The sequence below is a fragment of the Dipodomys merriami genome, unplaced genomic scaffold (genome assembly GCF_024711535.1).
Source record: "Dipodomys merriami isolate MVZ:Mamm:240054 unplaced genomic scaffold, mDipMer1.0.p SCAF_15, whole genome shotgun sequence".
Taxonomy (NCBI): domain Eukaryota; kingdom Metazoa; phylum Chordata; class Mammalia; order Rodentia; family Heteromyidae; genus Dipodomys; species Dipodomys merriami.
In genome coordinates, this window is record NW_027202826.1 from 8,023,717 (window position 1) to 8,051,158 (window position 27,442).

At 43.4% G+C, this 27,442-nt stretch overlaps 1 protein-coding gene across 2 annotated transcripts in view; it reads left to right on the forward strand.

Annotated features, from left to right (window-relative positions):
- Window positions 1-27,442, forward strand: part of Arhgap10 (Rho GTPase activating protein 10) — a 213,656-nt gene that overhangs the window by 73,169 nt on the left and 113,045 nt on the right. For both annotated transcript variants that reach the window (XM_070022178.1, XM_070022177.1), the window contains exons 4-9: window positions 2,933-3,004; window positions 13,512-13,613; window positions 16,684-16,794; window positions 18,904-19,008; window positions 23,479-23,608; window positions 25,727-25,833. In XM_070022178.1, the coding sequence (XP_069878279.1) occupies window positions 2,933-3,004; window positions 13,512-13,613; window positions 16,684-16,794; window positions 18,904-19,008; window positions 23,479-23,608; window positions 25,727-25,833 (627 nt within the window). The remainder of the gene's footprint in view (window positions 1-2,932; window positions 3,005-13,511; window positions 13,614-16,683; window positions 16,795-18,903; window positions 19,009-23,478; window positions 23,609-25,726; window positions 25,834-27,442) is intronic.

Here is a 27,442-nt window from a genome sequence, read left to right on the forward strand (position 1 = left end):
CCCTCAGTAGTGCCACAGGCCTGTAACTATATTTGCAACCCATGCCATGACAATATTCTTATGTAGGCACTAGCTCATCCGGAAATCCAGAGTGCTTTTGGGAATCTCCACCATCTCTACATCCAGTCTGTTACCCATCACTTCCAGTCCATTTGCAAACTTAAATAGATCGACCTAAAGTATATCTACTTCTCTTCATTTCTGTTTTCACTACTTTCCCCTGAGCCACTTTTACTCCCCTGCCCATGCCATGCTGGAAGCTTCCAATAAGAGTTTCTTCTTTCAATTTTCTGAACCTCTAACCTCTTTTTTTATTTTTTTTTGAGCAGCTAGAGTAATCTTTAAAAGCTCTATGCATCATTATGTCAGTTTCCCCTTTAAAAGTTCTTGTTACCTTTTATCAAACCCAAAATAGAATGCAACCTGTCTCCAGGCCTTTATCTTCTATCTGGCCTAGTATATTCTGGTTCCCCTCCATCACGCATTCCTTTCTATTTCCTTCACTGCTTCTTCTGCCCCACCTGTATTTCTTTCTTCCTTTTCCTTTTTTTGTCGGTCGTGGGGCTTGAACTCTGGGCCTGGGTAACTCTGGGCCTCGTAACTGGAAAGCAAAAGTAGGAGAGGCTTGAGTCCTAATAGACCCTTCAAGGGTCTATTAGCTGAGGGACAGCTCTTCAGCTCAAGGTGAGTGCTCTACCACTTGAGCCACAGCGCCACTTCCGGTTTTCTGGTCGTTTTTTTGGAGATAAGAGTCTCACGGACATTCCTACCTGGGCTGGCTTTGAACCACAATCCTCAGATCTCAGCTTCCTGAGTAGCTAGGATTACAGGCATGAGCCGCCTGCACTCGGCTCCCAGCTGTATTTCTATTTGATGTTTGCTATAGTACATGAATTCCTCTCACCTTGTTTCTTTGCCTCTGCTGTCAGGCTTTAGTACTACCTTCCCCAGAGCTTCTCCTTTTTTGGTTCTTCATCAGTGCTTTGATGCAGTTCTTATTGAGCATGTTCCTCCTCCTGCCTGCTCTCACAAAATTCCTTCCCGGAGCCCTACCTTTCCTTTCTGGAAGGTGGTATTAGAAATGCCCACTGTGTTTCTGCTACTAACAGTAAGGTCTGTGAGGGGAGGTGGCTGGGTTCTGTTACATTCTCATTTCCTCATCACCTGGCACTTCAGATGCTTGCCAACACTTACTTCTTAAAACAGAGCTTGTTAAGAGCTGTTTTGAATAGCGAAATACCCATTTGTCACTTTCATTGCTGTGTACCATGTATGGTGCTTAAACGTGGCCTCAGACTTGTGTGGCATTTTTGAGTCCCTGACCCTTTATTCCGTGACTTGGAGCAGCTATCAGCCTCTTTGTGCCTGGGGGTCACACTGAGCCAACTTCATTTCTGAGCTCCCAACCTCTCTGGAAGATGTTTCACGTGTCTGTTTTTTCGCTAACAGGAGTAGGCTAGACCCACATCTAGAAGGTTTGGAGATGACACATGCTTGTCTTCATGTACGAGACCTCATGTCGTTGGGGTGTCCTGCCCTGCTCTGTAGTATGTGGGACTCTGGTTTGCTACTGTAGGTCATGTGGTCTCACGGGGAGTAGAGAGGATAAAATGAGCATAGTTTGAATGTGATCCCTTTCCCCTGTCTACTTGTTACTGTGGCCTCAGCTGAATAACCCTGCGGGAAGGGGGTGCAAACTCCAAGCATCTTGCCCACAGGCACAGTCTCTTATTTTCAGTGTTCGCTGCTTTACAGTGTGAGCAATGCCTGTTAGAGTGACACATGGTAAGGAATCATTTGGTTTAATTAAGCATCCTTTCCTAAGGGTTGGGATACAGCTTGCTGGTAGTGCACTTGCCTACAAGGAGGGGAAGCCTGGAGTTGATCCCAGCGTATTTCTTTCTGAATCGTCTAACCTTTTTTTTCTTCTTCTACTTTTAAGCTTAGACTTTTAGGGGGAGAGGAGCTATTCTGAAGGCTTTGTTAAAAAAAAATGGAATATATATTCTTATATTTTGAGCCCCACCCACACAAATCTGCATATTTCGGATCCCTTGCAAATCAAAGCTGAGAAAGCTCTTACATGCTAGCCTAGTGTTAATCTCCTTTTTATTTTATTTTTTTCCTTCTGTGAGGTTCTGGTGCCTGAACTTAGGGCATGGACATTGTTCCTGAGCTTCATGTCTAGGTTTTTGGTGGTTAATAATTGATAAGAGTCTCATGGACTTTCTGTCTGGGCTGGCTTTGAATCATGATCCTCAGAGCTCACCCTCCTGAATAGCTAGGCTTACAGATGTGAACTATTGGCATCTGGCAGAAGATTTCCAGTGTATGTAGTAAACACAGTTGTGGTTGAAATTTGCCAGAGACCCTGTCCTGGCTCCCCTCCATGCTGTGGTCTTTGCCAGCACACCCTAGTACTTTGGAGCTTCCAGTGACTGACCTTTCCTTGCTTTTGTACCTAATATCCTTAGGAGGAATTTGCCGCATGGAGGGGCAAAGTCCTTAGTTTAAAAGGGTAGCCACAATCCTAGTCTTTTCTTAATGTAGTCTGATTACCAATAAAGGAATGTAATTGACTTTTAAATGTCTGAGGAGGAGGTGGAACAAAAAGGCCCCAAACAGAAGTGTTCTGTTGGTGAATGTGATAGACCCTTTGTTGCTTAAAGACAACCCCAGTGCTCTTTCACAGGGGAGCTGGCTGTGGTGCCTTGGCCAGCTGCCCCGCCTCCTCTTCCTCCAAAATATTTACCAAGTTCTAGAGCTTTAGTAAGCAGTGAAGTGTTTTAATTGGTGCATTGGCAGAGAGAGATAAATCTGTTGCTCATTTTATTTCTGGGTGGGGGTGGGAGAGGGAAATGAGGTGCTTATTTTTTTTTTCCTTTTCTGGAATCCTAACGCTGTGCTCTCTGTTGTCACTCTCGTTCTCTAGGCGTTAAGTGTAACAGAAACCCTGATTAAACCCTTGGAAAAATTCAGAAAAGAGCAACTTGGAGCAGTAAAGGTTTGTGTTTCATTTGCGCACCCTTGTCAGCAGAACACACTGCCACGTCTGGGTACGCTTTATTCACTCTTGGCAGCTTTGACGGAGATGCTGGGGGGAGCCATCTGTTGTTGTGTGTTTGCAATGTGCCTCGTCCCCTTTGGGGAGATGAAATTGAAAACAGAAAAACAAAAGCACCTGGATCGGGTAGTAAAACCACGAGTAATCTTCTTGGCTAGACCTTTCCATATAGAGTTTAAATAAATAACTATAAATGAGCATCGCATTTACCAGGATTTGAGGGGTCTGATCGCTGTTGGGAGGATGGTTCACTTCGCTGGATATCTCTGCCTTATGCCAGAGTGTGACATTCTAGGCTTAACATGAGAGACATCAGGATGCTGTTGAAATTAGGAAGAATGGGATTGGGATGAAATTTCCTTCCATTTAAGAAAGATTTACTGAGCTTCTACGTGCCATTGTTGTTCTATATAGTGTATTGTTTCGTATTGTGCTAGAATATTCAGAGAAAAGAAACCCCTAGCCTTTCACTCAAGGGTCTACGATTTAGCCAGGATTTCCGGGAATAATAGGGCAACTTTGCCACAGGAGCCTGGGGTATATTTAGCAGTTTCTGAAGTTTATGATCTGAGCTTTGGAATGATCCCAGTTTCTAGCACTCTTTCCTGAACCTTTTCTATGTAAGTAGGGGAGAATAAGTCACATTAGTGTGGTGTTGACAGTCTTTGGCTTGGCCCAAGGAGAAGAGAATAAAAACAGGAGTTTAGGGAAGAGAGTTTTTAGATGAGATTTGTAACTTTCTCCCCCTACATGCCTGGGAAATGAGGTTCTTTCTCTTTTCCTTCCTAAAAGAAACTGCTAAAATCCCTTGGTACCAATAAACTTTGTGGTCTCAAGAGCTGTAACTACACAGATGGGTCCAAAGCGTTCCAGCTTTTTAGTTGCGATTTCCAGAATCCATTCTCCTTCAAGCCATTAGCTGGAGGACTTGGCACTTCCTTGCTTGGTGTAATGTTTTAGTGTTGTAATGAAGGACGGTATGGAGGTTGATGGTGCATGTGTTGGTGGGTGTCAGCCTGAAGCCTCACTCCCTTCCCTCCACTTCTGCCCAGCTGTGGTAGCTGCACTGGCTCTGGTTTTGCAGCAGAACATGCTACCTTTGTGGCCTCAGGGAAATTTCTGGCTTTCTCTATAAATCAGAGTGGACCTCACCACTCTGTTTTGAAGTTTTATGATTGTAGCTCCTTAAGCTGTTTCAGAGCTTGAATGTATAGGCACATGTTTAAATGTTTTCTTGGCAGGTACTGTATGAATACAATATTAATTTCTTACTTCATTTGGATCCTGGTGGGGAAGGGCAGAGATTGCATTATGTGATTGAAAAGTGAATGCAGTTTAATACATAGATCTTTTTATTTCACACCTACACTGCTTGTTTTTATATATTCTTGCCTTAACGGTAGCCTTTAGTAGAACTTCCTAGTAACTCCTTCCTGTCCTCACACTTAACCTGGAATCTACTGTTATGGTTACTTTTATGTTTGTTAGCCAAGTAAATTGTCATTTTCAAATGAGAAATGATTTTAGTATTTTAGTCTGGGCCTTGATCTGTCCTGTGGTCAGATTCTATGTCAGTGTCCGATTTTGTGGTATCTTTATTGCTTTTGTGCCTTCAAGTTTATGAATGCTTTATCCCACACTCTGGTTCAGTGCAGTAGATCCGATGACTGTCATATGAACTGTTGCTTTCACCTTGTGGATCCAGGAAGAAGCCTTGCTTCTTTTGTGTAGGTATCAAGGCTTGAATTCAAGGGCCTTGAGTTTTGATTGGCTTGTCTTGGTTGGCTCTACCACTTAAGCCATCTCTCCAGCCTGGCATTTTGCTGGTTAACTTGCAATACAATATTCAGACTTGTCTGCCAAGGCTGGCTTCTTCAAACCGTGATCCTCTAATCTCCACCTCCTAAATAGTTATGATTACAAATATGAGACACTGGAACTTTTTTTTCTTTTTAAGTACTGGGGTTTGAGTTGCTAGCCTAGCCTGGTACAGTACCTCTGAACCATGCCTCCAACCTTGATTTCCACTTTTAGTATTTAGAATAAGGTCTCCCTTCCAACCTGGGCACATGCCTGACCCTGAATCACCTACTTTCTATTATGAGTAGTATTACAGGTGCATGTCCAGCTTTCTTCTGTGCAGAAGAAGTCTCCCATCTTTTCTGCATGGGCTGGCCTAGAACTGCTGATCTCCTCTTTTCAACCATCAAAGGAGTTAGGATTACATACATGAGCCCCTGGCACCCAACAAGATGCCTTTTTAAAACTGATGTTCCTCATACATCAAAATAAATCTTAGAGTAAGTGGTTTAGATTATCTGTATTATGTCACAATATGCAAACATCTCTCTTTTCCATTAGATAGGTGTTAGAGCACCTGCCTAGCAATTTTGAGGTACTGAATTAAAAACCCCAGTACCATCCCTGCAAAAAATAGTTGCAAAAAGGTCTGGTATATTGCTTCAAGTGGTTGAGTGCCTGCCTAGCAAGTGTGAAGCCTTGAGGTCAAACCCAAGTACAGTAGCAACAATACATACACACATGTAAAAGTCTGTGCTTTATTTTCTGCCATCCTCCACCCTGCCTTAATATAGAGTGTGTGTCTAGTAAATAACGTATTTGATATTTCTGTAAGAAACGAGAGTTTGGATATTTATTTTCTCTGTGCTTCTTAAACATCCAGTCCTATTTGCAAGCACACACTATTAACATGCGATACTTAAAAAGAACTTTACTCTCTTAAAGAGCATTTTGAAAAACAGTGTAAAACAATTTTCATGTGAAGATTTAAAAAAGAAAGTACTAGAAAAGAAGGAAAAACTGACAGTATGAGAATTTTCAGCTACCACTGGTAACATTTTTATCTTCTCCTTCTTCTTCTCCTTTTTTCTTTCCCCAGCTCCTTTGCCTTTCTACAGAAGCTCTCTCAGGTCTCCCTTTGTCCATTTCCAGAAGCCCAGTCATATGGTTAGTTGTGATCTAAGCGGCTAGGTAGTTTGCATAAAGTGGATTTAAAAAAACAACCCATAGCACTCTCCTTGATCTGTTGGAAGATGCCCTTTTTGAGTCACATCTGCTTGGTCCATCCCCTACCTCTCTCTGATTGGTAGATGCTGCTGCCTTTCCCTCTGTGCATGCCGGACTCTCATCTCTCTGTAAACACTATTTGCCATCACTGGACACACGATGTTCTGTATGGTGTCACCTGCTATGTGGAGATTTCTTTGAGGCCTGCGTTGTTTCTGACACCACCCCTCCCCCCATTCTTTCTCATCCTGGGGAGGTTGACATTATTTCCCATTGTCACACGACACTCATACAACCGTTACTCCTTAGAGGCTGAGTTAGCCACAGAAAGCAAATATGCACCAACCACATGGAGTAACATAAGCTGGGTGCCGTGACTCTGGTCTCTTAATCCCAGCTACTCTGGAGAGCTGAGATAGGAAGGATCAGCCTGGACAAAAGGTTAGCAAGATCCCTTTCTGAGTCACTAAGCTGAGTATGGTGGCATACCCTGTGATCCCAGCTACTTGGGAAGCATTGTTAGGAGAATCAGGAGGCTAGACCTAAGCCGTAAGTAAGTAAGTAAATAAATAAATAAATAAAAGTGAGATTCTCTGGGCTGGGAAGGTGGCTCAATGGTAGAGCGCTTGCTTTGCATGTATGAGGCCCTGGGTTTGATTCCTCAGCACCACATAAGCAGAAAAAGAGGGAAGTGGCACTGTGGCTTAAGCGGTAGAGTGCTAGCCTTGAGTTGAAGAGCTGAGGGACAGCGCCCAGGCCCAGAGTTCAGGCCTTATGACTAACAACAACAACAACAACAAAAGTGAGTTTCTGTCTGAAAAAGAACTTAAGCTAAGAGGATTTGGGGTGGGTTTCAAATGGCAGAGCACCTATCTAGCAAGCTTAAGGCACTGAGTTCAGACTTCAGTACCAACAAATAGATACATACACAAAAAGCACCGAATATGACCTAACAGGTATAGTGGAACATTTAAAATTGCTTTTTAGACATATCTGTTCTGGTTGAAGAAAAAGCTCAACTTATATATAATTATGTATCACCTTATTTCCATCACCAGACTTTTCAACCCAGACTTCTTTTGTATTATGTCTAAGAAATAAACTAGCAATAGCTAGCCTTGGTTAAAACGGAGTCTGGTGAACTTGTATGCCCTGGTTGGTCTTGAATCATGATCTCTCCCTCCTAGGTATCTAGGATTACAGCTTGAGCCACCTCCTCTGTCTTTAATAAATAAACTTTTACTAAAAAGTAACATTCTACCGGGGGCAGGGAAAGCGGTGCGGTGGCTTGCCTATATAATTCTATTCTATTCTGGAGACCGTGATCTGGAGAAGTTTGAGGCAAACTAGCAGAGGAGAGCTTTCAGGAAGATGTGATTGTGGTTGGCTTTTGCTCTCTTTCAGAGCCTTGATGACTGTGTGATTTGGGACAAATTATTTACTGCCTCTAAGCCTAAATTTCCTGGCTGGTAACACGGGACTGGTGAATCTGCCTTAGGAAGTTCTTGTAAGAATTAAGAATTTGCTGATATTTGTCTAGTTACACAGCTTGGCATGCATCTTGGTAATTATTTTATTTCTCCATTCATGGCTCACCACCCGAGAATTGCTCAGGTTTTCGTCCACTCTGCATCCTGTGATCAGGAGTGACGGCCTGAGCACAAGTGGCTTAATGATCCTTTTGGTCTCATAATGCTGAGGGACTGGACAGGTGCCTTAAAGCAGTTTGCTCTTTGCGTGATGTGGTGGCGGTGAGTGTTCTCTGTGTCCCCCCAGTGCCTCTTGGGCATAGGCTGAAAGTGGAGTCACGTGCTCCATTTTCTGGGAAGCAAAGCTAAATTCTCATCTTTAGAAAGCCCTGGGGAGGCCAGAGGGAGAGGTGGGTGTGGTTGTTGGAATACCAGCAGGAGTTGAAGACCTCAAGTGTAGGAGCGAAAGAAGACTGTGCCCCCTACCGGAGTGGGGGAAAAGTTCTATCGTAATGGGTTTGTCCATTAGAGATGACAACACTGAGTGGTTTGGACATACAGGATTGTTTTTTAAACGGTGTCCCAAGTGCTTTGGACTTGCTGTATGGGCCTTGTTTCTCGTGTCTTTAAATAAAAAGGGAGGAGTTGGGGTCCCTGAGAAAGTTCTGAGGATCTACAGATGAACACTGTATGTCACTTGATGTTCACACCTTGAGTCTAACTAAACCTTTTCACTTTTTCTTCCTAGGAAATTGGTAAGAGGGGGAAAAAATGTTAAAGTCATCTTAAAGTCTATATAAAAAAAGTTTTCCCCTTTCCTAACTAAAGCAAAAAATTCTAATACCCTTGAGAAAAATGGGCAGTTCATAGTTAAATATTCAAACTGCTAGGAATTTTTTTGTGTTTCTTGTCTTTTTATGGAAATAATGCCGTGTGCTTTGTGCAAAGAATTACTTAGTAAAACTCCGTGCTTTATGGATTAAGAACGTTCACTTCTCTCCTGATACGCAGGTTGCCTCTTCCCCTACCTTGTTTGTCGTGTTAGGCTGGGTCTTGTGTGTACTTTTTGGTGTCTAAAAGGTCGTGGCTTCTACCATTCCAAGATCCTTGTCTTATTCTGAGATCTGATGAGAATAATTCTCTTTATTATTGTTTCATTTTTTACTGGTGACTCTTCTAGTCCATCTGGAACTAATTTTGAAATGAAGTAGGGCTTTCTTTTCTCTTTCTCATGTACCAGTGTCATTGATTGAATTTTTATTTTTAACCCAGTGATTTTTGATGACACCATTATGTATATATGTGTATATCTATATATCTATATATCTATATATAATCCAGCTTTTTGAGTATTCTCTGTCTCTCTGTCTCTCTCTCTGGAGGGGGGGAGGACAGTCCTTAGCCTTGAACTCTGGGCCTGGGTGCTATCCCTAAACTCCTTTTGTTCAACGTTAGCTCTGAATCACTCAAGCATTTTCTGTGATTAATTTAAGGTAAAAGTCTCATAGACTTTCTTGAGCAGGCTGGCTTCAAACCGAGATCCTTAGATCTCATCCTCCTGAGTAGCTGGGATTATAGGTGTGAGCCACCAGCGCCTGGTTTAAGTATTACCTCATTTTTACTATTTTTTTTTAACATGAAGTTTTATAACACCATAAGCTATCTTCCTGTGAACTTAATCTGTAAACATATATTTTGTTTGGCTTACTCATTTTGCTGAAGTTTTACAGACATTTGCAATCACCATCATGTAAAACATCCTGGGTTCCCACCTCCCCCTGGCTGTTGCAGGAGTCAGCAGGGCTGTGGGTGTGCAGTCGCGGCTCTCTGCGTGGCTGTGGGGATGGTGGAGCTGTCTTCCCCTCTCAGGGATGCAGGGGCTGCGTAGCGTGCACTCGCCACACTCCCCACCTGTCTGAAATACGTCCCCTTTCTACTCAACTCTACCTATTGCATTATGACCTGGCCTGCATTGTTACTGGTGTTTGATCCATCAACATTTTCACATTGTAGAAAAAGTTTGATCCTTGATAGAACTTCCTGGATTATACTGGATGATTTGTATTCTATATTTTCTATGATTTAGTGTGGGAAAGAAAATGAATAATTTTTTTTTTTTTTTGGTAGGGCACTGTCCCTGAGCTTCTTTTGCTCAAGGCTAGCGCTCTACCACTTGAGCCACAGGACCACTTCTGGCTTTTTCTGTTTGTTTGGTACTGAGGAATTGAACCCAGGGCTTCATGCATGCTAGGCAAGTACTCTACCACTAAGGTACATTCCCAGCCCCCAAAATGCTTAATTCTTGATTGCTGCTTGACTACAATCTCTTGAAATTTCTATAATTTCAGCCCAAGAAGTCATCTGAGCACCAAGAAGCAGAATAATATTCTGTAATGACATTCCAAATGCCTGAGGAATAACTATCCATGTCTTAAGATGCCAGAACAAAACACTGTCACATTTGTACAGCATTGTAGCACGTACACACAAATGTGTTTCTATTCTAATTGGTGAGTGTAGGATTTTTTTGACTGAATTTTTTTCTTCACAAAGCTTTGATTTCATCATTTTCTTTCATTTTACCCACATGCTAATTTACATGTGGGCTATTGCTAAGCATGTTGGAGGTCATTTTACCCACCTGCCAATTTACATATGGGCTATTGCTAAGCATGTTGGGGGTTTTGTCTACTGAGGTTTATTTCATTCTTTCCTTTGTCCCTTTCTGTGATTCAAATGGAGTCAGATAAACAAGTAAAAATACGTTCTCTGGGTTCTAGGTTCAGTACTAGGCAGGAAGACACTGAACTTTGATGTTCCTGATAGAGTTTTGTATCAGTCTTCCAGTAAATGCAGAATAATGTGGAAGTTCTATTTCTTTGCTTAGACCCCAGCAACTGATGTTTAGGGAATGCATGCACACTGGGATCCACAGTCTCTTGAGTCTTAATGGGCTCTTTACACTATCATTGTCTTAAACTAGTAGAGATGCTCAGGTAATGAGTATTTATTTGTTTTAGTTTATTGATGAAGATCATAATAATGAAAAGCAGAAAAAATATTATCATATCATAGTACTCACACCTGTAACCCTAGCTCCTCATAGGCTGAGCTTTGAGGTTCCAAGTTCAAAGCCAGCCTGATCAGGAAGGTCTGTGAGACTCTTATCTCCAGTTAACTACAAAAATGGAAGTGTAACTGTGGCTTACATGGTAGGGCAAGAAAGCTGAGCTAAAGTTCAGGGCCTTGAGTTTAAGCTGGCAATAAAAAGAATGATTGCAAGTTAGAAAATACACTGAAGGCATGAGGAAAAATAAAGTGTTCTGTGTACACAAAAGAAGGGCAGTCAAGTAAACAAGATTAAAATAAAACTACCTCTTTCTTAGTGCTTTTCCCTCATGTAGGTATGTATAGAGTCTGGGGTTCTAAGAATGAGTCAACGTTAAAACGATCTCTGATCTTCTTTTGTCTTTTGGTAGAGAGATGAACAGTAAAGCATTCTTGCACATGGCTATGGCTTGTTTACGTAACCCTAGAAGACAGTGCTCTATCTCAAAAATAATCTCTTCACAGGATACCATTACTTGCAAGAATTGTACACTATGCAGATATTCTTATCTCAACTGAGGTTTATATACTTGTAACTGCCAGTGACTAGAAACAGCTTAGATCCATGAATAATTTTTATTACGCTATTTTGACAGAAAAATATAGAACGTTGTTCCCTCCTATTATCTGATCTCTGATCTCCGCATAGTATAGGTCTGTGTGGTTTTAGGAAATGAATTTGGTTGCACAGATAGACTTAGCACCTAACCTTTTCCACTGAGGAGTGAGATAAATATTATAATCCTTTCTATAATCATGTGTCAACTCTAGCTCTCACCCTGAGCAAATAAGCTTCCAGGAGAATATTGCTCAGCTTTATTTACACTTTTACCAACATTCCGCCTTTAATAAAATTTAAGCATCGGTTTATAAATTTGTGAAGAATATGTTTTTGAAATTTTGCACAACTAATATTTTTGAGAAGTATTTTTAGCTTTTATAGTAATTTTGCTTACACTCTGATCTTCGATAAGAAATTTTAGGATGTGGGCTGTGAGGTGTTTTGTTTTGTTTTGATTTTAGTTGTGCATTTGGCAGCTTTTGGTCTTCAGATGACTGATGACCAGTGAGGGTGTTTGGTGTGTGTTCCCAGAACAGCCAGCACTTTGCAGTCTCTTGCAGGGGGAGAAAAGGAGAGTAGAATTCACATTCTTTGCTTAATCACTGCCTAAAAAGGGTAAACGTGCACGAGAAAAGGCTGGAATCATTCTTTAATTTCTGCTCTAGAGAATTTGAAGATAGGAAGGGCCTGTGGTAGAGCCAGGGTGAGTTTGAGGTTGATGGCGTAGTTTGACCTCATGAGGACACAGAGTTCTCAACGACGCTCAAGAATGTTTATTAACCATAATAACAATAAAAAATAGTTTTCTTTCGTTAAAAGAGTTCTTATTAACCTGCCAGGTTGGCCAGTGGCTTTTAGTGGGATAGTCTGTATTCTCTGCTCAAAAGATTTAGTTCTTGTGTTCGCAAAAGGCTTCTTTAGCGAAAGTGAAGCAAATACTAGATCTAGATGGCACGTGCTAACCAAGCCCACTCAGAGCTGGTGTGGAACGTGATGCCAGCTTCCGTTGACCTGTCTGTATCTGCTCCCACTCCTGTTGGCAGCAGTGCAGGGGAGGGCTCCGAGGTCAGGGTCATTTCTGGTCAGGTGGTCTGATAGGTAGGTTCATGTTGGATCATTTTGGGAAGAATTTTCCCCAAGACCTTTTTTTTTTCTCCTAATAAGTATTATTATGATTTAAAAAATACCTAGTACAAAACTTACTATTAAATGAATTTCAAGTTTTTTTTTTTCTTAAGTGTTCTGGGTTTTATTACTCAGCCTTGCTTCTTTTTGTGGGAAGTAAGTCACAGCATGAGGGGTTTGTGTGCGTGTGTGTGTGTGTGTGTGTGTGTGTGTGTGTGAGTGTGTGTGTGTGTGTGTGTGTGTGTGTGTGTGAGAGAGAGAGAGAGAGAGAGAGAGAGAGAGAGAGAGAGAGAGAGAGAGAAAGAGAAAGTGTCCTGGGGCTTGAATTCAGGGCCTGGGCTCTGTCCCTGAGCTTTAATTTGTTCAAGGCTAGTGCTTTAACACTTTGAGCTACAACTCCACTTCTGTTTGGTGTGTGTGTGTGTGTGTGTGTGTGTGTGTGTGTGTGTGTGTGTGTGTGTGTGTGTGTGTGTGTGTGTGTGTGTGTTTGGTGTGTGTGTGTGTGTGTGTTTGGTGTGTGTGTGTTGCTGTTCCTGGGGCTTGAACTCAAGTGCCTGGGCTCTGTCCCTGAGTCTCTCTGTGCTTAAGGCTAGCAGTCTACCATTTGATCCACAGAGCCACTTCTGGCATTTTCTGACTAGTTTATTGGTGATAAAGAGTCTCACAGACTTTCTTGCCCAGGCTGGCTTTGAACCAAGATCCTTAGATCTCAGCCTCCTGAATAGCGAGGATTATAGACATGAGCCACTGGTACCTGGTTCACTTCCTGTTTTTAGGTAGTTAATTGGAGATAAGAGTCTCATGGCCTTTTATGCCTGGGCTGGCTTTGAACTGCAGTCCTCAGATCTCAGCTTCTCCTGAGTAGCTAGTGTGAGCTGCTAGTGCCTGGCACAGCATTAGTCTTTAATGTGGCTAAGTAGGAAGGGTTGGGGTCTAGCCCGTGGAAGGAAGGCGGAGTGGTGTTGCTCATAGTGGCCTGTGCCTGTGTCTGACAGGCCAGGCTGTTGGGCATAGCTGGCCCCCCTCGTTGTTTTAGCACACCGAGTGGGACTTGACTTATTGTCAGATAGTTTTCATATTTTGAGCTTTCCAGTGGAGTAACTATGAGTGTGAGTATTTTTCTGTTTAATCATTACTGTTTTTTTTTTATTTGTAGGAAGAAAAAAAGAAGTTCGACAAAGAGACTGAAAAGAATTACAGTCTCATCGATAAGCATTTGAATCTATCAGCCAAAAAGAAAGACTCTCACTTGCAAGAGGTAGTCATTTTATTTGTCTCTTAATTCGTTTCCAGAATTAAAAAAGTTTTTACGTCATCTTCCTTCTCTTCCTCCTTCTCCTTTCCTGCCACCTCCTTTGCCTGCATTGTGAGAGTTTTAGGGCTTGAACTCAGGACCTCACATTCAAGCTCTGCTTCATTGGCTCATGCCTGGCACACCACCATTTGAACTGCACCTCTGGTCTGTTACTTTGCTGGTTATTGGAGTTAGAGTTTTGTGGATTTGTCTGCTTTGGGGTGGCTCCTGAGTAGCTAGGATTACAGGCATGACCACCAGCGCCTGTTACTGTTGCCTTTCTTTCTCTTCCTCCTCCTTTAAAAAAAAATTAAAATTCGCTTTACTTTTAAAAACTTTTCATCCAGGACTATATAGATATGGAGGAAAACAACTGATTTTGCATTAAGAAAGAAGAATTGTGTGAAAAGAGCTACAAAATGATTTTTATCTTACAGTGTTTGGTTAAACATGGATTCTTAGCAGAAAGTATTTTGGCTTTGAGTCTCTTTTCATAGGAGCAATGACTTTAACCAGAATTATTTGCAGGAATCTCATAATTGGCTTTTAACATTTCTTGAACAAATGAATTTGGGTTTAGTAAATTTTTGTACCATTTTACATGGAAGTATTAATCTTAATGCGAGAACTTGGAATATTTACCTTCATAGGAAAGAGAGTTTGTTATACTAATGGTAATAAATTCTTTTTTTTTCTTTTTGGAGGGAGTTGTATGTAACGAAAAAGGAATTTGCATCTTATCTCTCATTTCCTCTGTATCTCGATAAATCTCCCATGACTAGCCAAGTATGGATAGAAACTTTATGTAATCACAATTTGCTTTCACTAGAAATAATGCTGTTTGCAGTTCAAGATCTTGAATTATCCTCCATTTTTGGTAGAACACATCCCTACTTTATGAACTTTCTGCAATATCACCTGCCTGGCTCTAATATAAGCCAGATGATACTTGAATGTCATTTATTTAGTGGCAGATATATTGATTGGTTGGTCTGAAATGATCTATACATAACTTTGTCTCTCTAATTGTCTCTACTGACACATGGGTGGCGTCTGCCGGTTTCTAAAAGAGAAAGGTGCTTTTATACCACTTAATCCTCACTATAATGCTCATGTAGGGCTTTCTTCTCTCCCTGGCCCACAGTATACAGAAAAGCATGCCAGGATTACATCAGTCCCCTCACCTCCTGCCCTTCGTCTGTTTTGCAATGACAGCTGTCACGTTTATTGGCCTGCCCGTGGCAGTTTTCATGCCTCTCCTCCATTGTCTCTGCTGTCAGGTATCTGGAAGAGGAGGTTTATGCTTCCAGTACATTTCCATTTCCACCATGCTTTCTAATGAGGTGCCTGTTCCTGGCCCTTTCTCTCATAACACACCTCTGTGTGCATGGCTGTCCAGAGCAAATGTCATGTCTAGTTCCAGAGTGTACTCGAGGCTGTGATCACTGCTCATGGCCCTCCACGTGCTACCTGCAGAAGCCACCACTTCATCGAGATAATAATTTTCTTCCTTAATATTTTTTAAAAAAGTTTTTGTTGCTAGTACTGGGACTTGAACTCAGGGCTTGGGCGCTGTCTCTTAGGTTTTTCTGTTCAGTTCTGGCAGTCATCTACTTGAGCCACAGTTCTGTTTCCAGCTTTTCTGTGGTTAATTGGAGATAACAGTCTCATGGACTTTTCTGCCTGGACTGGGTTCAAACCATAATTCTCCCGAGTAGCTGGGATTGTAGGGGGCATGCCTTGGCTTCCTTTAGTCTATTTCCTTGTATATACAGACCATATTTCACTTGTCCATTTATTCATGTATGATGGAGGTTAGAAATCCCCCCCCTTTCCTCCAAAGGCTATTTGTAACACCATTCACAAGGCCATGTGCAATCATCAGTACAGGCACAAGCAGACATTCTCAGAAGTGAATGAAAAGCATGAGCGGCCTACAGCCCATAGGCTGGGTGTTCCTCATGCCTGCATGATACTTGGATCCTTTTCGATTTCAGCTACTGTAAATAATGCTGCTGTGAGGGTGTGCATAGGAACACCTGCTGCAGTCCCTGTGTTCAGTTCTTTAGGACCACATCTAGGGGTGGAATTGCCCGATCACTTGGTGGTTCTATTGTGAATTCTCTGAGGCCTGCCAGGCTCCCTTCTACAGGGAGGGGTTGAATTCCCACCAGTACTGCACAGAGTGGCTGTTCTGTGCCTCCCTGCCACCTCAGCGCCCCACGCCGTGTGTGCAGATAGGACCCCTCCCCTCCCACGAGTGTCACGTGGTATGATCTCACACTCTCCATGATTACTTAAGCCTTGGCTTCTCCTTTTCTCAGTTGTCTTATCTTTCCCGGAAAAATGCCCAGATTAAGTACTTTCAAGAGTTGAATTACTCACGTTCAGAAAAACAATGTCTCAAGCCTTACCAGAAGGCTTTCTGGATGAGAAGTGTTCTCCGTCTCTCTCTGTGGCACTGTGCTCTTTCCCAGACTTTTCCAGGCAGGCAAGATGAGTTAGAACTGGAGTTGGGAATAGCATCCTGACCAGTGGCGTCCCCTGCGCCCCCAGAAGATCAGGCATGGGGAGGGCTCAGGGGCGTGACCATCCCCAGATGGGTGGGCAGCCTGGCTCTCCTTTGAGAGCCACGCCCTTGACACGGTGGCCTGGATGCCTGGCCTTGCCACTGCCCTCATGCTCAAGCCGGCCTCTTAGAGGCTGTGTTCAGGGCAGTGAAGTTCTGGTGTTTGGACTCTACAGATGTGGCTTGAAGTCACTTTTGAGTTGAAGGCAGGTGTTCGGTGAAGGGAACCTAACACCTGGGTCTTCAGTCAGTACCTAGTCTGTACATAGTTTAGACTTTTATTGACTATCAGATCAAAGGAATAATAATAAATGATATGCAATTAATGGTGTTCCAATACAGCTTGATGTACAAGAACATCAGAAGTCCTATTTGGCCTGTTGACAGGAGTTTACTGACCTCTGTTACAGAGAGTGTTATTTTTCTCTGTCATTAGATGAACTAACCGCAATTATTTTAATACAGGCAGATCTCCAAGTAGAGCAAAACCGGCAGCACTTCTATGAACTGTCTCTTGAATATGTCTGTAAGCTTCAGGAAATCCAAGAAAGAAAGAAGTTTGAATTCGTGGAACCTGTGAGTATTAGACCAGATGGTTGTCTTGCAGAGTTTTGTGATAGAGCAGCTTCCTCTCTAGATCTAATGGACTGTTGCTAGAGGCTACAGTGCGTAAACAGGAAGGCAGATGTCCGCCATTGTCAGGGGCGACCGACAGTCATAGCATCAAGAGTGCGCACAGTAGGTAATACGTCGTGTGCACGCGGTCCAGGTCTGCATTTGGGTGTGCAGTTTCTACCTACTTCCCTGCTGCTTCCCTTACAAATCCCTCTGAAAGAATTTGTATTGGAGGGTGAGAAACGATGCTGTTGTCTTACGGGATAATCTTTATGCAAGGTTGTTTCTGAAGTTTTTGTGCTTCAACTGCGATTCTTGCAAGTTTATTATTATTGATTTCAACATAGTTCTAACTGCTCATGGCGATCTAGGTTGACTATAAGCTGTTTGTGGAATATTTCAAGCAATTTTTTTTTTTTTGGTTGGTCGTGGGGCTTGAACTCTGGGCCTGGGTGCTGCCCTTCAGCTCTTGAGCTCAAGGCTAGCGCTCTACCACTTGAGCCACAGCGCCACTTCTGGTTTTCTCAGTGGTTTATTGGAGATAAGAGACTCATGGACTTTCCTGCCTAGGCTGTCTTTGAACCTGGACCCTCAGATCTTAGCATCCTGAGTAGCTAGGATTACAGGCATGAGCCATTGGTGCCCTGCTTCTATTTCAAGCAGTTTTGTGAGTGACTAGCATTTCTTATCTTTCTTTTTTCTTTTGGTCCAAGACCAGGACTTGAACTCCGTACCTGACTTTTGTTCATTGCTAGCACTCTACCAACTGAGCTTGACTCCAGCTGCTAAGGTTTCCTTATACTTCTGTTAGAAACCATGACTTTCATGGTTTATGTGGAGGTTTTCCAATAGCCTCAGTTACGTGCTAATATGCATACTTAAGCTTACATGTATCAAACGATAAAGGGCATTTCATATGAGTTATAGTAAAAAAATTAAGAAACATTGGATTTTATGATTGTCAATATTAAGACTTAATATGAATTTTTGGTGTTTTTTCCTGATAACAGCTTTTTGAACTGTAATTGTAGTACTATATACTGTATTATGAGTATGATTTTGAGAAACAAAGGAATAACTAAATATTAGTTAGAAATCCAGTTGGAGCAATAAAATTAACTTAAACAATTAGAAGACATTAGCCCTCCCTAGCACAGTGACATACTAAAGTCATTATGGCACAGGTGACCTGGGCATTGACTGTGCTCAGTCATGGTTTAAGTCTTTGTTCTGAGTGCTGTCTTGGTCACACCCTCTTTGATTCCGTGCGAGAACTTAGTAAGATACTTTAGTTATCCCACTTAGCACATAAGGAAGTATAATGGAGACAGTTTCTGTGATTTTACCCAGCATTGTGTCACAGGGATACAAGTGATTGCTGCGGTTGGGAGTGGACCATGACTGGCTGTTGGATGTCAGAACCGCCCATTCTTGCCTGGTATCCCAGGCAGTGTGCTACAGAAAAAGATTATTGGGATTTTCTTTGCTCTCTCCCCGAATCCGTTCTGCTCATTTGAGATGCACTCAATGGGGGCAGAAGCAGCTGCCCTCTAATTAAGAGAGGCCAGGTTGGGAGTTGGTAGAAAACTTCAGGGTTTAATTAGTAGCCTGACTTCACCCTGGGCAGGTCACTGAACCATCTTGTCAACAAAACAGAAGTTGTACTGTCCTGGGTGCGATTACAGTCCAGCGTTTTGATCCATGGTCCTTTCTTGTAGACTGAATTGACCCACAGAATTAAGGTTTTAATTACTGATGGAAGCTGGGATCCTTTTGACAAATGAGGACAAATGGATATGACCTCCAGTTATCAGAGCATATGTAAAAATTGCTTAATGGTGCTGGTATTTAAGAAAAATACCATTTTTTCCCCCTGAGAAATGATATTTCAAAGATCAATAATAAATAATCCGTACTTAGACTTACCTGAATTCTGGTGACTTCCTTTGGCTTGCTTAGGTAAGGGGGAGGAGGGGGGGTGGGGAGTGCTCTGCTGCTGCTCAGGTTCTTTGTCCTCCTGGAGGTGTGGTGGAATGTGCTCATGTCTGTCCTCTTTGTCCTTTGTCACAGATGCTGTCCTTTTTCCAGGGAATGTTCACTTTCTATCATCAGGGACATGAACTTTCCAAAGACTTCAATCACTACAAAATGGAACTACAGATCAACATTCAGAATGTAAGGAAGTGAAATCTTTATAGTATATATTAAAAAACAGCCCCCCCTGCCCCCCACGTTTGGAAGGTGTATTGATCACGCATTTGGTGTATTAGAAAAACCTTAAAGGCCAAGCTGATCTGGAGATACCGAGAAAGTGGGGATCGGTTGCCCCCTAGCGGTCACCAGATAACATAACCATCTACTCTGCAGTTCATTGAGGCTCCAGAGATGCAGCCACCTGGTGGCTTTTCCTCAACCTCCGGTGATTTCTGAAGATACGCTTCTCAGACCCCTGTGAATAAAACTGGCAGCAAATTTAGATTTAAGGCTTGTAAATTATAACGAAGTGCATATCTTCTCTGTTAACTGTGCCTCATGGTTTTTATTCATAGATAGTCTTGGTGTTTGAGTGGAATTTCCTCCCTCCGTTCTTGGCATGTTCGCTGTGTGCTGGTGTTCACAGGTGGTAAATGCACACTTTTCCATCAGGTCTTGGATACAGAGTTCTAGGGAACTTTATCTAATTTTGTACATGTACTCTATGAGGTGAGCTACACATTCCTAGTCTTAGGATGTGAATGAACTTCTTTTGTGAGAAACAGTCCCCGTCTTGCCCAGACCGGCAAGTACTTCTCTGGCCTTAGCTTCCTGAGCCCCTCATTGGGACTACAGGCACTGCCTTTCAGCTTTGCTTCTTAGGTAATTGCTTTCTCTTTGGAAATCCTGGCATCTTGGAAGCACCCGTTTTGCTGTATCTTGATGGTGACATCATGTACTTCTTTCTTGGCTATTCATCTAATACCCCGATGATGTCAGCTTTTAGAATAATAAGGGGAAAAAAAAAAGAATAATAAGGGAATAAGGCTATATAGAGCTGGGAGAAATTCTAGTCATATGGTTGTTTTATTATGACATGTGTGAAATACTATATAACATTATAGATAATTTGGGGGAAGAATTTAGGATTTTACTATAGTAAAAAAATAACCTTAAATCACAGAACTATATTCAGAAAAAGGTAGATGATTTAAAAGCAAAAATGGTCTATTTTTTCCCCATCCAATGACACTGTTTCTATTATAGATACGGTAAGACTCTTTCTGGGAGATTTGGTCCTCATCCATTTTCTATAATCTAGAATAATAAATGGAAAGCAAAAAAGTGGCTGGATGGCTTTTAGAAAATAGATTTTCCAAAAGAATGGAAATTGCATCAAAATTAAAGTATTAAAAAAAAACTAACCTTAAGCTCTGTGCTTGGAAGAATATGGAGCAAGAAAGAATAAAGCAGAGTTGTTCACAGACGGAAATGTAGTGAGCAAGTTTAAGACTCACAGAGAGGCCCTAAAGAAGCTAGCTGGACACTGGTGGCTCACGCCTGTAATCCTAGCTACTCAAGAGGCTGAGATCTGAGGATTGTGGTTTAAAGCCAGCTCGGGCCGGAACATCTGTGAGACTCTTAGCTATAGTTAACCACTCAGAAAACCGGAAGTGGCGCTGTGGCTTAAGTGGCTTGAGTTGAAAAGCTGAGGGACAGCCCCCAGGCCCATAATTCAAGCCCCACAACCAACAACAACAACCAAAGAAGCTAGGAGCAGTTAATATGGACAGATACTTTCCTTTGTTAGAAAATATTGTGATATCTGAGTGACATAACTATAATGAAATAATGCCACTAATATGAACTTTACCATGTGTCAGCATTATCCTGAATAGTTTATTTGGCATATAATAGTCTTCATGGAAGTCCTGGAGAGGAGGTTTTCCTTGCAGTTCTGTTTGGTGGAGGAGGTGGAGCCTGGGTGAGGAGCACTTCTCTTCCTGAAGCCCTGTTCCCAAAGGGCAGGCCAGCGCGGGAGTTGGGCAGATACACCCTCAGGGCTCGGGTTGGTAGTTTCAGGTTCAGTGCTGGTCTCAAAGATGAGTTTCTTCCAGTGTACTAGGGTTTGTTTCCACCTCTCACTGTTTGTGATAGAGTCTATTTGCTCCCTGCCCAATGGAAGGCCTCTGATGGGTGTTTCGTCCTGGTTAGCTGTTTACCAAGCTCCATGTGCACCAAGCATTGGTATGATGATGTGAGAGAGAGAGAGAGTGTGTGTGTGTGTGTGTGTGTGTGTGTGTGTGTGTGTGTGTGTGTGTGTACTAATACTGGAGCTTGAACTTAGGGACTCTGTGCTCTCTCCTTTCTTGCTCAAGGCTGGTGCTTTCTCACTTGAACCACAGCTCCACTTCCAGGTTTTCTGGTAGTTGATTGGAGATAAGAGTCTCATGGACTTGCCTGCCTGGGCTGACTTTGAATCTTACTCCTCAGATCTCAGCCTCCTGAGTAGCTAGAACACACATGTGAGCCACCAGTGTCCAGCTGAGATCAGTTTTAAGATAGGGACAAGAAATTCTGGGGGCGTGAGAAGTGGGAAGAAGAGATAGAGATGGTGCCACACATCATTTCTACCTTCTTTGTAGTCTTTTTTTTTTTGTCAGTCATGAAGCCTGAACTCTGGGCTTGGGCACTGTCCCTCAGCTCTTCAGCTCAAGGCTAGGGCTCTCCCTCGGGAGCCACAGTGCCCCTTCTAGCTTTTTCTGCTTATGTGGTGCTGAGGAATCGAACCCAGAGCCTCATGCATGTGAGGCAAGCGCTCTACCATTGAGCCACCTTCCCAGCCCCCTTCTTTGTAGTCTTGTGTTTTCTAAATGTGCATATTTTTTGGTTTTAGCTCCTAGTCTATGTTTAAACCTCTGCAGGCAAGTTTTCCTTTTTATCACCTGCATTTATCAGATTCCCCATCTCCTGATAATGAAGTACATTTCCCACTCTGGGGACCTCCTGGCTACCTTTTTCATTGAAGGGAGGAATTTCAATAATGATTTTCCATGTCAGCTTTCCACAGCTGCTTGTCAGCAGTTTTTCCGTATTAACACAGTTATTTTACCTCTGGAGGAAAGCGATGTCCCTGCCCTGGGCAGTGCTGTGTCGCGGTGGTCTTGGTAATTCTGTCCCTTTCCACTCACGTCCGGGCTTTCGGGGAAGCCGCTGGACAGATATTGGTGACCCATGACTCCGGGGGTCCAGAGATGTGATTTGTGTCCTAGGTAGTTGTAGGGGTGATTCTTTCCCCCTTCCTTCTTAGCAGGGGGGAGAGCGTGTTTCACTCTCAAGCACACTTCCCATGACCTGGAAAAATAGACACTCATTTTTATTAATTTACAAAGAATTGTGAAATGTTAGCAGAATCTTAAGTGCTCACGTTGCATGTAGAACACTGAAAACTTGAGAGATTGTTGTAAATTACATACTGTCCAGGTTGATATTTTATGACGTGTGCGTGTGTGCATGGTACTGGGATTTTAACTCTTGCTTTAGGGTTTTTGTTTCTTTTTCAAGTAATGTCTCGTGTTTTTCACCCTAGGCAGTCTTTTTTTTTTTTTTTGCCATTCATGGTGCCTGAACCCTGGGCCTGGACGCTGTCCCTCAGCTCTTCAGCTCAAGGCTAGTGCTCTACCACTTGAGCCACAGCACCACTTCCAGCTTTTTCTGCTTATGTGGTGCTGAGGAATCGAACCCAGGGCCTCATGCATGCAAGGCAAGCACTCTACCACTGAGCCACCTTCCCAGCCCCATCCTAGGCAGTCTTTAAACTGCATTCCTTGTAACCTAAGAAGGCAGGGCTGGAATGTCAGGCATTCCCCACCAGGGCCTGGCTTATTTGTTGAGATGAGGTCTCATTATCTTTTTGCCTGGACTACCCTCTCTCTAACCAGGATTTCCTGATCTCTTCCTCCCAAGTAGCTGGGATTGTGGTTGTGAGCCACTCTGCCTGGCAACTCATTGTCTTGTTTTATTGTATGTTTTTTCCCTTTGTTTTGGGGGGCTGGTACCAGGGTTTGACCTCAGGGCTCATCTCATGCTCTAACTTGAGCCATTCCTCCAGCCTGGCTTTTTGCTGGTAGTGTTTTAGAGATGGGATCTCCCATATACTTATTAGTGTACATTATTAGTTTTTTGGGGGGAGGAATTTAATTTTTACATCTTTACACATGTTTATACTGTGTTCCAATCAATCTCTCCCTCTCCATCACTTTTTTTTATTATATTTTAATTAGAGTAAACCTGCTTCAGTTCCCGTGGGGCTGTTTGAACAGCAGCAGCGTCACGCACTGTGTTAGCTTTACAAGTTCAGAAGTTACCACCAGGCGTTTGCTCTCTTTGACCATAAAGGATAGGAGATGGGGAGTTTCTTTTTCCTTTTTTGGGGGGGGGTTATGTGTTTGGTTTGGTAGCAGACCTGTACCCCTGGAGCCACATCCCCAGCTCACGAATGGGGAGAACAATCTGATATGTACACAGGCACACACACACGCACACACACACACACACACACATACACACACGGAGACCTCCCACAAAGTACATTTTATTTACTCCATCAATAAATAATCTTATTTACTCCTCACGAGAAGCTGAAGTCCGCCCGCCTTGTCTGCGTTTCAGACACGGAACCGGTTCGAAGGCACCAGATCAGAAGTGGAAGAACTAATGAACAAGATCCGGCAGAATCCCAAAGACCCTAAGCGCGCCAGCCAGTTCACCGCAGAGGGCTACCTGTATGTGCAGGAAAAAAGTAAGAGGCCCTCCGGGTTGGCTTGGGGGTGGGTGGAGACCCTAGTACCCATCGGTGCTGCACCCTGCATTCCACTGAGCATCCTGAAAACACTGGGCAAAAGCGGCAGCATCCACACCCAGTACAGCAGATTCCTTTTGTCACTGTCCCACGAATGCAGTTCTGCCGTTTCTGCTGCGTTTCCTTCCTGTTCGGTCCTGTAAGGAAGTGTATGGGAGGACGGATGAAGGTTGTGTGTCAGTGGTGTGCCCTTTTAACTGAGAGGCTGGAACAGCAAGGCTTTGGGGAGTTCTGCAGTCTATCTGTGGACACCTGGGGAGGGCTGGCTGTAAAGCCTGGTTATTGCCATAATGACCATGGCTCTTTGGAAAATGATCCCCACTGCTTTTTTGCCCCATGCTATCCCGGGAAGTGTAGTTGGGAAACTCCTTTCTCCTGTGGAGTGGGGGGTCGGTGACCTTGGGAACAGTGGTGAACGTGCTGCTCTGCGGCCACGCCAGCCCCCTGTGCTCCGCTCTGTGACCCAGGAGCGTGCTCATGAGGGGTCCAAGGTGGAGAGTGGGGTCAGATGATGATGGTGCACTCTTTACCTCCTCCTGTCCTCTCTTTCTACTCCTCTCTCTCTCTCTCTCTCTCTCTCTCTCTCTCTCTCTCTCTCTCTCTCTCTCTCTCGCACACACACACACACAGATGCATTCTCCCACCAACCTCATCTCATATACACACACCCTTCCCCCACCCTCATAGTTAAGAACAAGAGGGGAATTTCTTTTTCCCTTTCCTTTCCTTTCCTTGCCTTAGTCATGGGGCCTGAACTCTGGGCCTGGGCGCTGTCCCTCAGCTCTTCAGCTCAAGGCTAGCGCTCTACCACTTGAGCCACAGCACCACTTCTGGCTTTTTCCTTTTTGCTTATGTGGTGCTGAGCAATCGAACCCAGGGCCTCAGGCATGCAAGGCAAACGTTCTACCACTGAGCCACCTTCCCAGCCCCTGTGCTATATTTTTGTCAACCAAAGAACGCAGTCTTAAGCCTTTCTAACACAAATTCCAGTCATTTACACATTCAGGCCTTGGCATTGGTGATGGTCTAGGATGACCTTTACTGTGCTCTACTACCGCCTTTTATCTTTTTTTTTGCCTCCCTAAATGGATTATTATTGGCCAATAAGTTCTTTTTTCTCTTCCTGATACTGTTTTTGACATTCCAGTTAGAAGGTTTATTTTGTTTGATTGTGTAGGGAAAAAACATCCCAGGGAAAGAAAAACTGCTAGCCTTTATGATTCATGACAAATAGGACTCCCCCCCCCCCTTTTCTTTTGTTTGGGGATTGAACTGGTGACCTGTGCGCTACCGCTGATGTAGACTTCGTGGCCTCTGGAATTCCACATGCTTAGTGACCCAGTGTGGGCTGCTGTCCTTGAGGAGCTCTGATTATGGCAATGCCGACTTCCTGCCAAGAGTTGGAACTGGGTTCTGAGAATGTTTTGGTGCATCTGTGGACCACTCACCCCTTAGTCTTAATTCCACGTTCTTCACTTCTCCTTTGCTGTAGCTCATCCCTCCCCTCCCAACACCACCCTGTGTGTTAGGGGTAGAGCCTGGGGCCTTGCATAAGCTACATCCAAATCCTGCTTCAGTCCTGAAACTTCCTAGTCATCTGTAAGGGCAGCTGTTACCTGTGCCTTAGTGTGTTAGAGGAGGTGCTGTTTTTCTTTGTTTTAATTGTGACAGTGCTCTTGTTTCTGCACTAAGAGTTTCAGAGCAAGAATCAAAACCATCCCATAGATGGAATGGAGCTTTTGGAACCCTGTGAGTTCTTAATGCCTGGAAACAAGTAAAATACTAAGCGGAAAATGAAGAGATTTTCAAGTATGAGTAAATGTTAGTTTTTCTAGTCTTTCAGTCACGTCTGCATCGCTGAAAGTGATTTGCAATCTTCCCATGAAGTAGCTCCCTGCGCTCCTGTTTCCTCACGCTTTTCTTTTTTCCTAGAGCAGCAGGATGGCTGATTTGTTTTCACGGAGCCATATTTGTTGCTACGTTTCGGTGTTTTTCTCTTTAGTGATGTGCTTAGAGCTCCGAGTAGCTGCTCATACAAAGTTGTGTATTTTGTTGAAGGGCCTGCTCCGTTTGGCTCCAGTTGGGTCAAACACTACTGCATGTATCGGAAGGCAGCCAAGAAATTCAACATGATCCCATTTGAGCACAGATCTGGGGGGAAACTTGTAAGTATTTCATTTTTTCTTGCATTCTATTCAGGATATATTTGCTGTGGGGAGTGTCATTTGAGAGGCTGATAGTCACTTTTATTTCATTTGTAGAATTAAAATCTCGGTTTCCACACTGGCCAGAAAATAGCACAGTCGTTTTTTCTCTTCTTTTCTGAACTGTGCGCACACACACATGACCGTAGAATGCTCTGTGTGGCCAGCGAGCCTCCTGGCTCCTGTGTTTATACGGGGTGTCTGGCCTACACATAACATACTAGATATTCATAGCCCCAAACACGGTAATTAGCATGATCGGTAGAGACTTTGACTCTTCTTCAGTTAGACATACAGAGTTTTCCTGTAAATGTTTATTCCCTGTTCACAAAACTGCTCTTCCCAAAGAGGTGATGTGCTGAGCAAGTATGCGTAAGTAAGAAGACCTCAGGCATTGACTACATAGAAAAAGTGGCCTTACATAGTTGCAGCTGTAACAAGAATTGCCGGTCTGGAGAGAAAACTGTAGCCTCTGCTAACTGAACGTAATTGCAGGAAGCAGGTCAAGGTGTTTCTTTACTTACTGGGTTGGGTGGCTATAGTTTTGCTCAAGTCAATACAGAATTGAGGCAAGTTCACCACTTGTGTGCCTATACTTTGCTACTTTGTGAAACAGGCATAAAGCAGGAAGCAGTAAACACGCGTTTATGGGATGAGGAAATGCACATTGAAATGTGGGTCAGGACAGAGCGCTGTGAAAGGCTGATGGGTTCACAGAGGGTGTGGCCTGCAAGCGTCTGGTTTGCTGTTAGAGTGAGTTCAAGTCTTAAGACGTCTCTGCTTATGACATATCTTTCTATTTCAGTCTTCAAATGATAAAAAAGCATACATTTTAGGTTTAAGGTGCAGTGTTTGGAACATTCACCCATTTGAATATCTCAGTGTTATTTGGAGCTCCTCATAGCCCCAGAGTAGTCTGGAGGACTGGCACCCTCACATAGCTTACGGCTGCTCTTAACTGAGCACCTATGTTCTCCGGGTGCTTCTGTTCCTATCTAACATTCTCTCTCTCTTTCTCCCACTACTGGGGATTGAACCCTGGGGGCTTGGGCATGCTTGTAGGCAAGCGTTCAATCACTGAGGACATTGCTAATACCATATCCCCCTTTATTTTTTATGTTTTAGAGATAGCCTCACAAAGTGGACTGGCCCGAGCTTGCTGGGTAGTGCACTCTGGCCTTGAACTTCTCATACCCCTTCTTGCTTCCAACTCCTGAGTGTTAATACTGCAGGAGTGTGCCACCATGTTTGGCTATTTGTTGAATCAGGCTTAACTTCATTTTTTTTTGTCTGTCATGGGGCTTGAACTCTGGGCCTGGGCGCTGTCCCTGTGCTCTCCAGCTCAAGGCAAGCGCTCTACTGCTTGAGCCACAGCATCACTTCCAGTTTTCTAGTGGTTTATTGGAGATAAGAGTCTCACGGTGGGCTGGGAAGGTGGCTCAGTGGTAGAATGCATGTCTTGCATGCCTGAGGCCCTGGGTTCGATTCCTCAGCACCACATAAGCAAAAAAGAAAAAAGCCGGAAGTGGCGCTGTGGCTCAAGTGGTAGTGCTAGCCTTGAGCTGAAGAG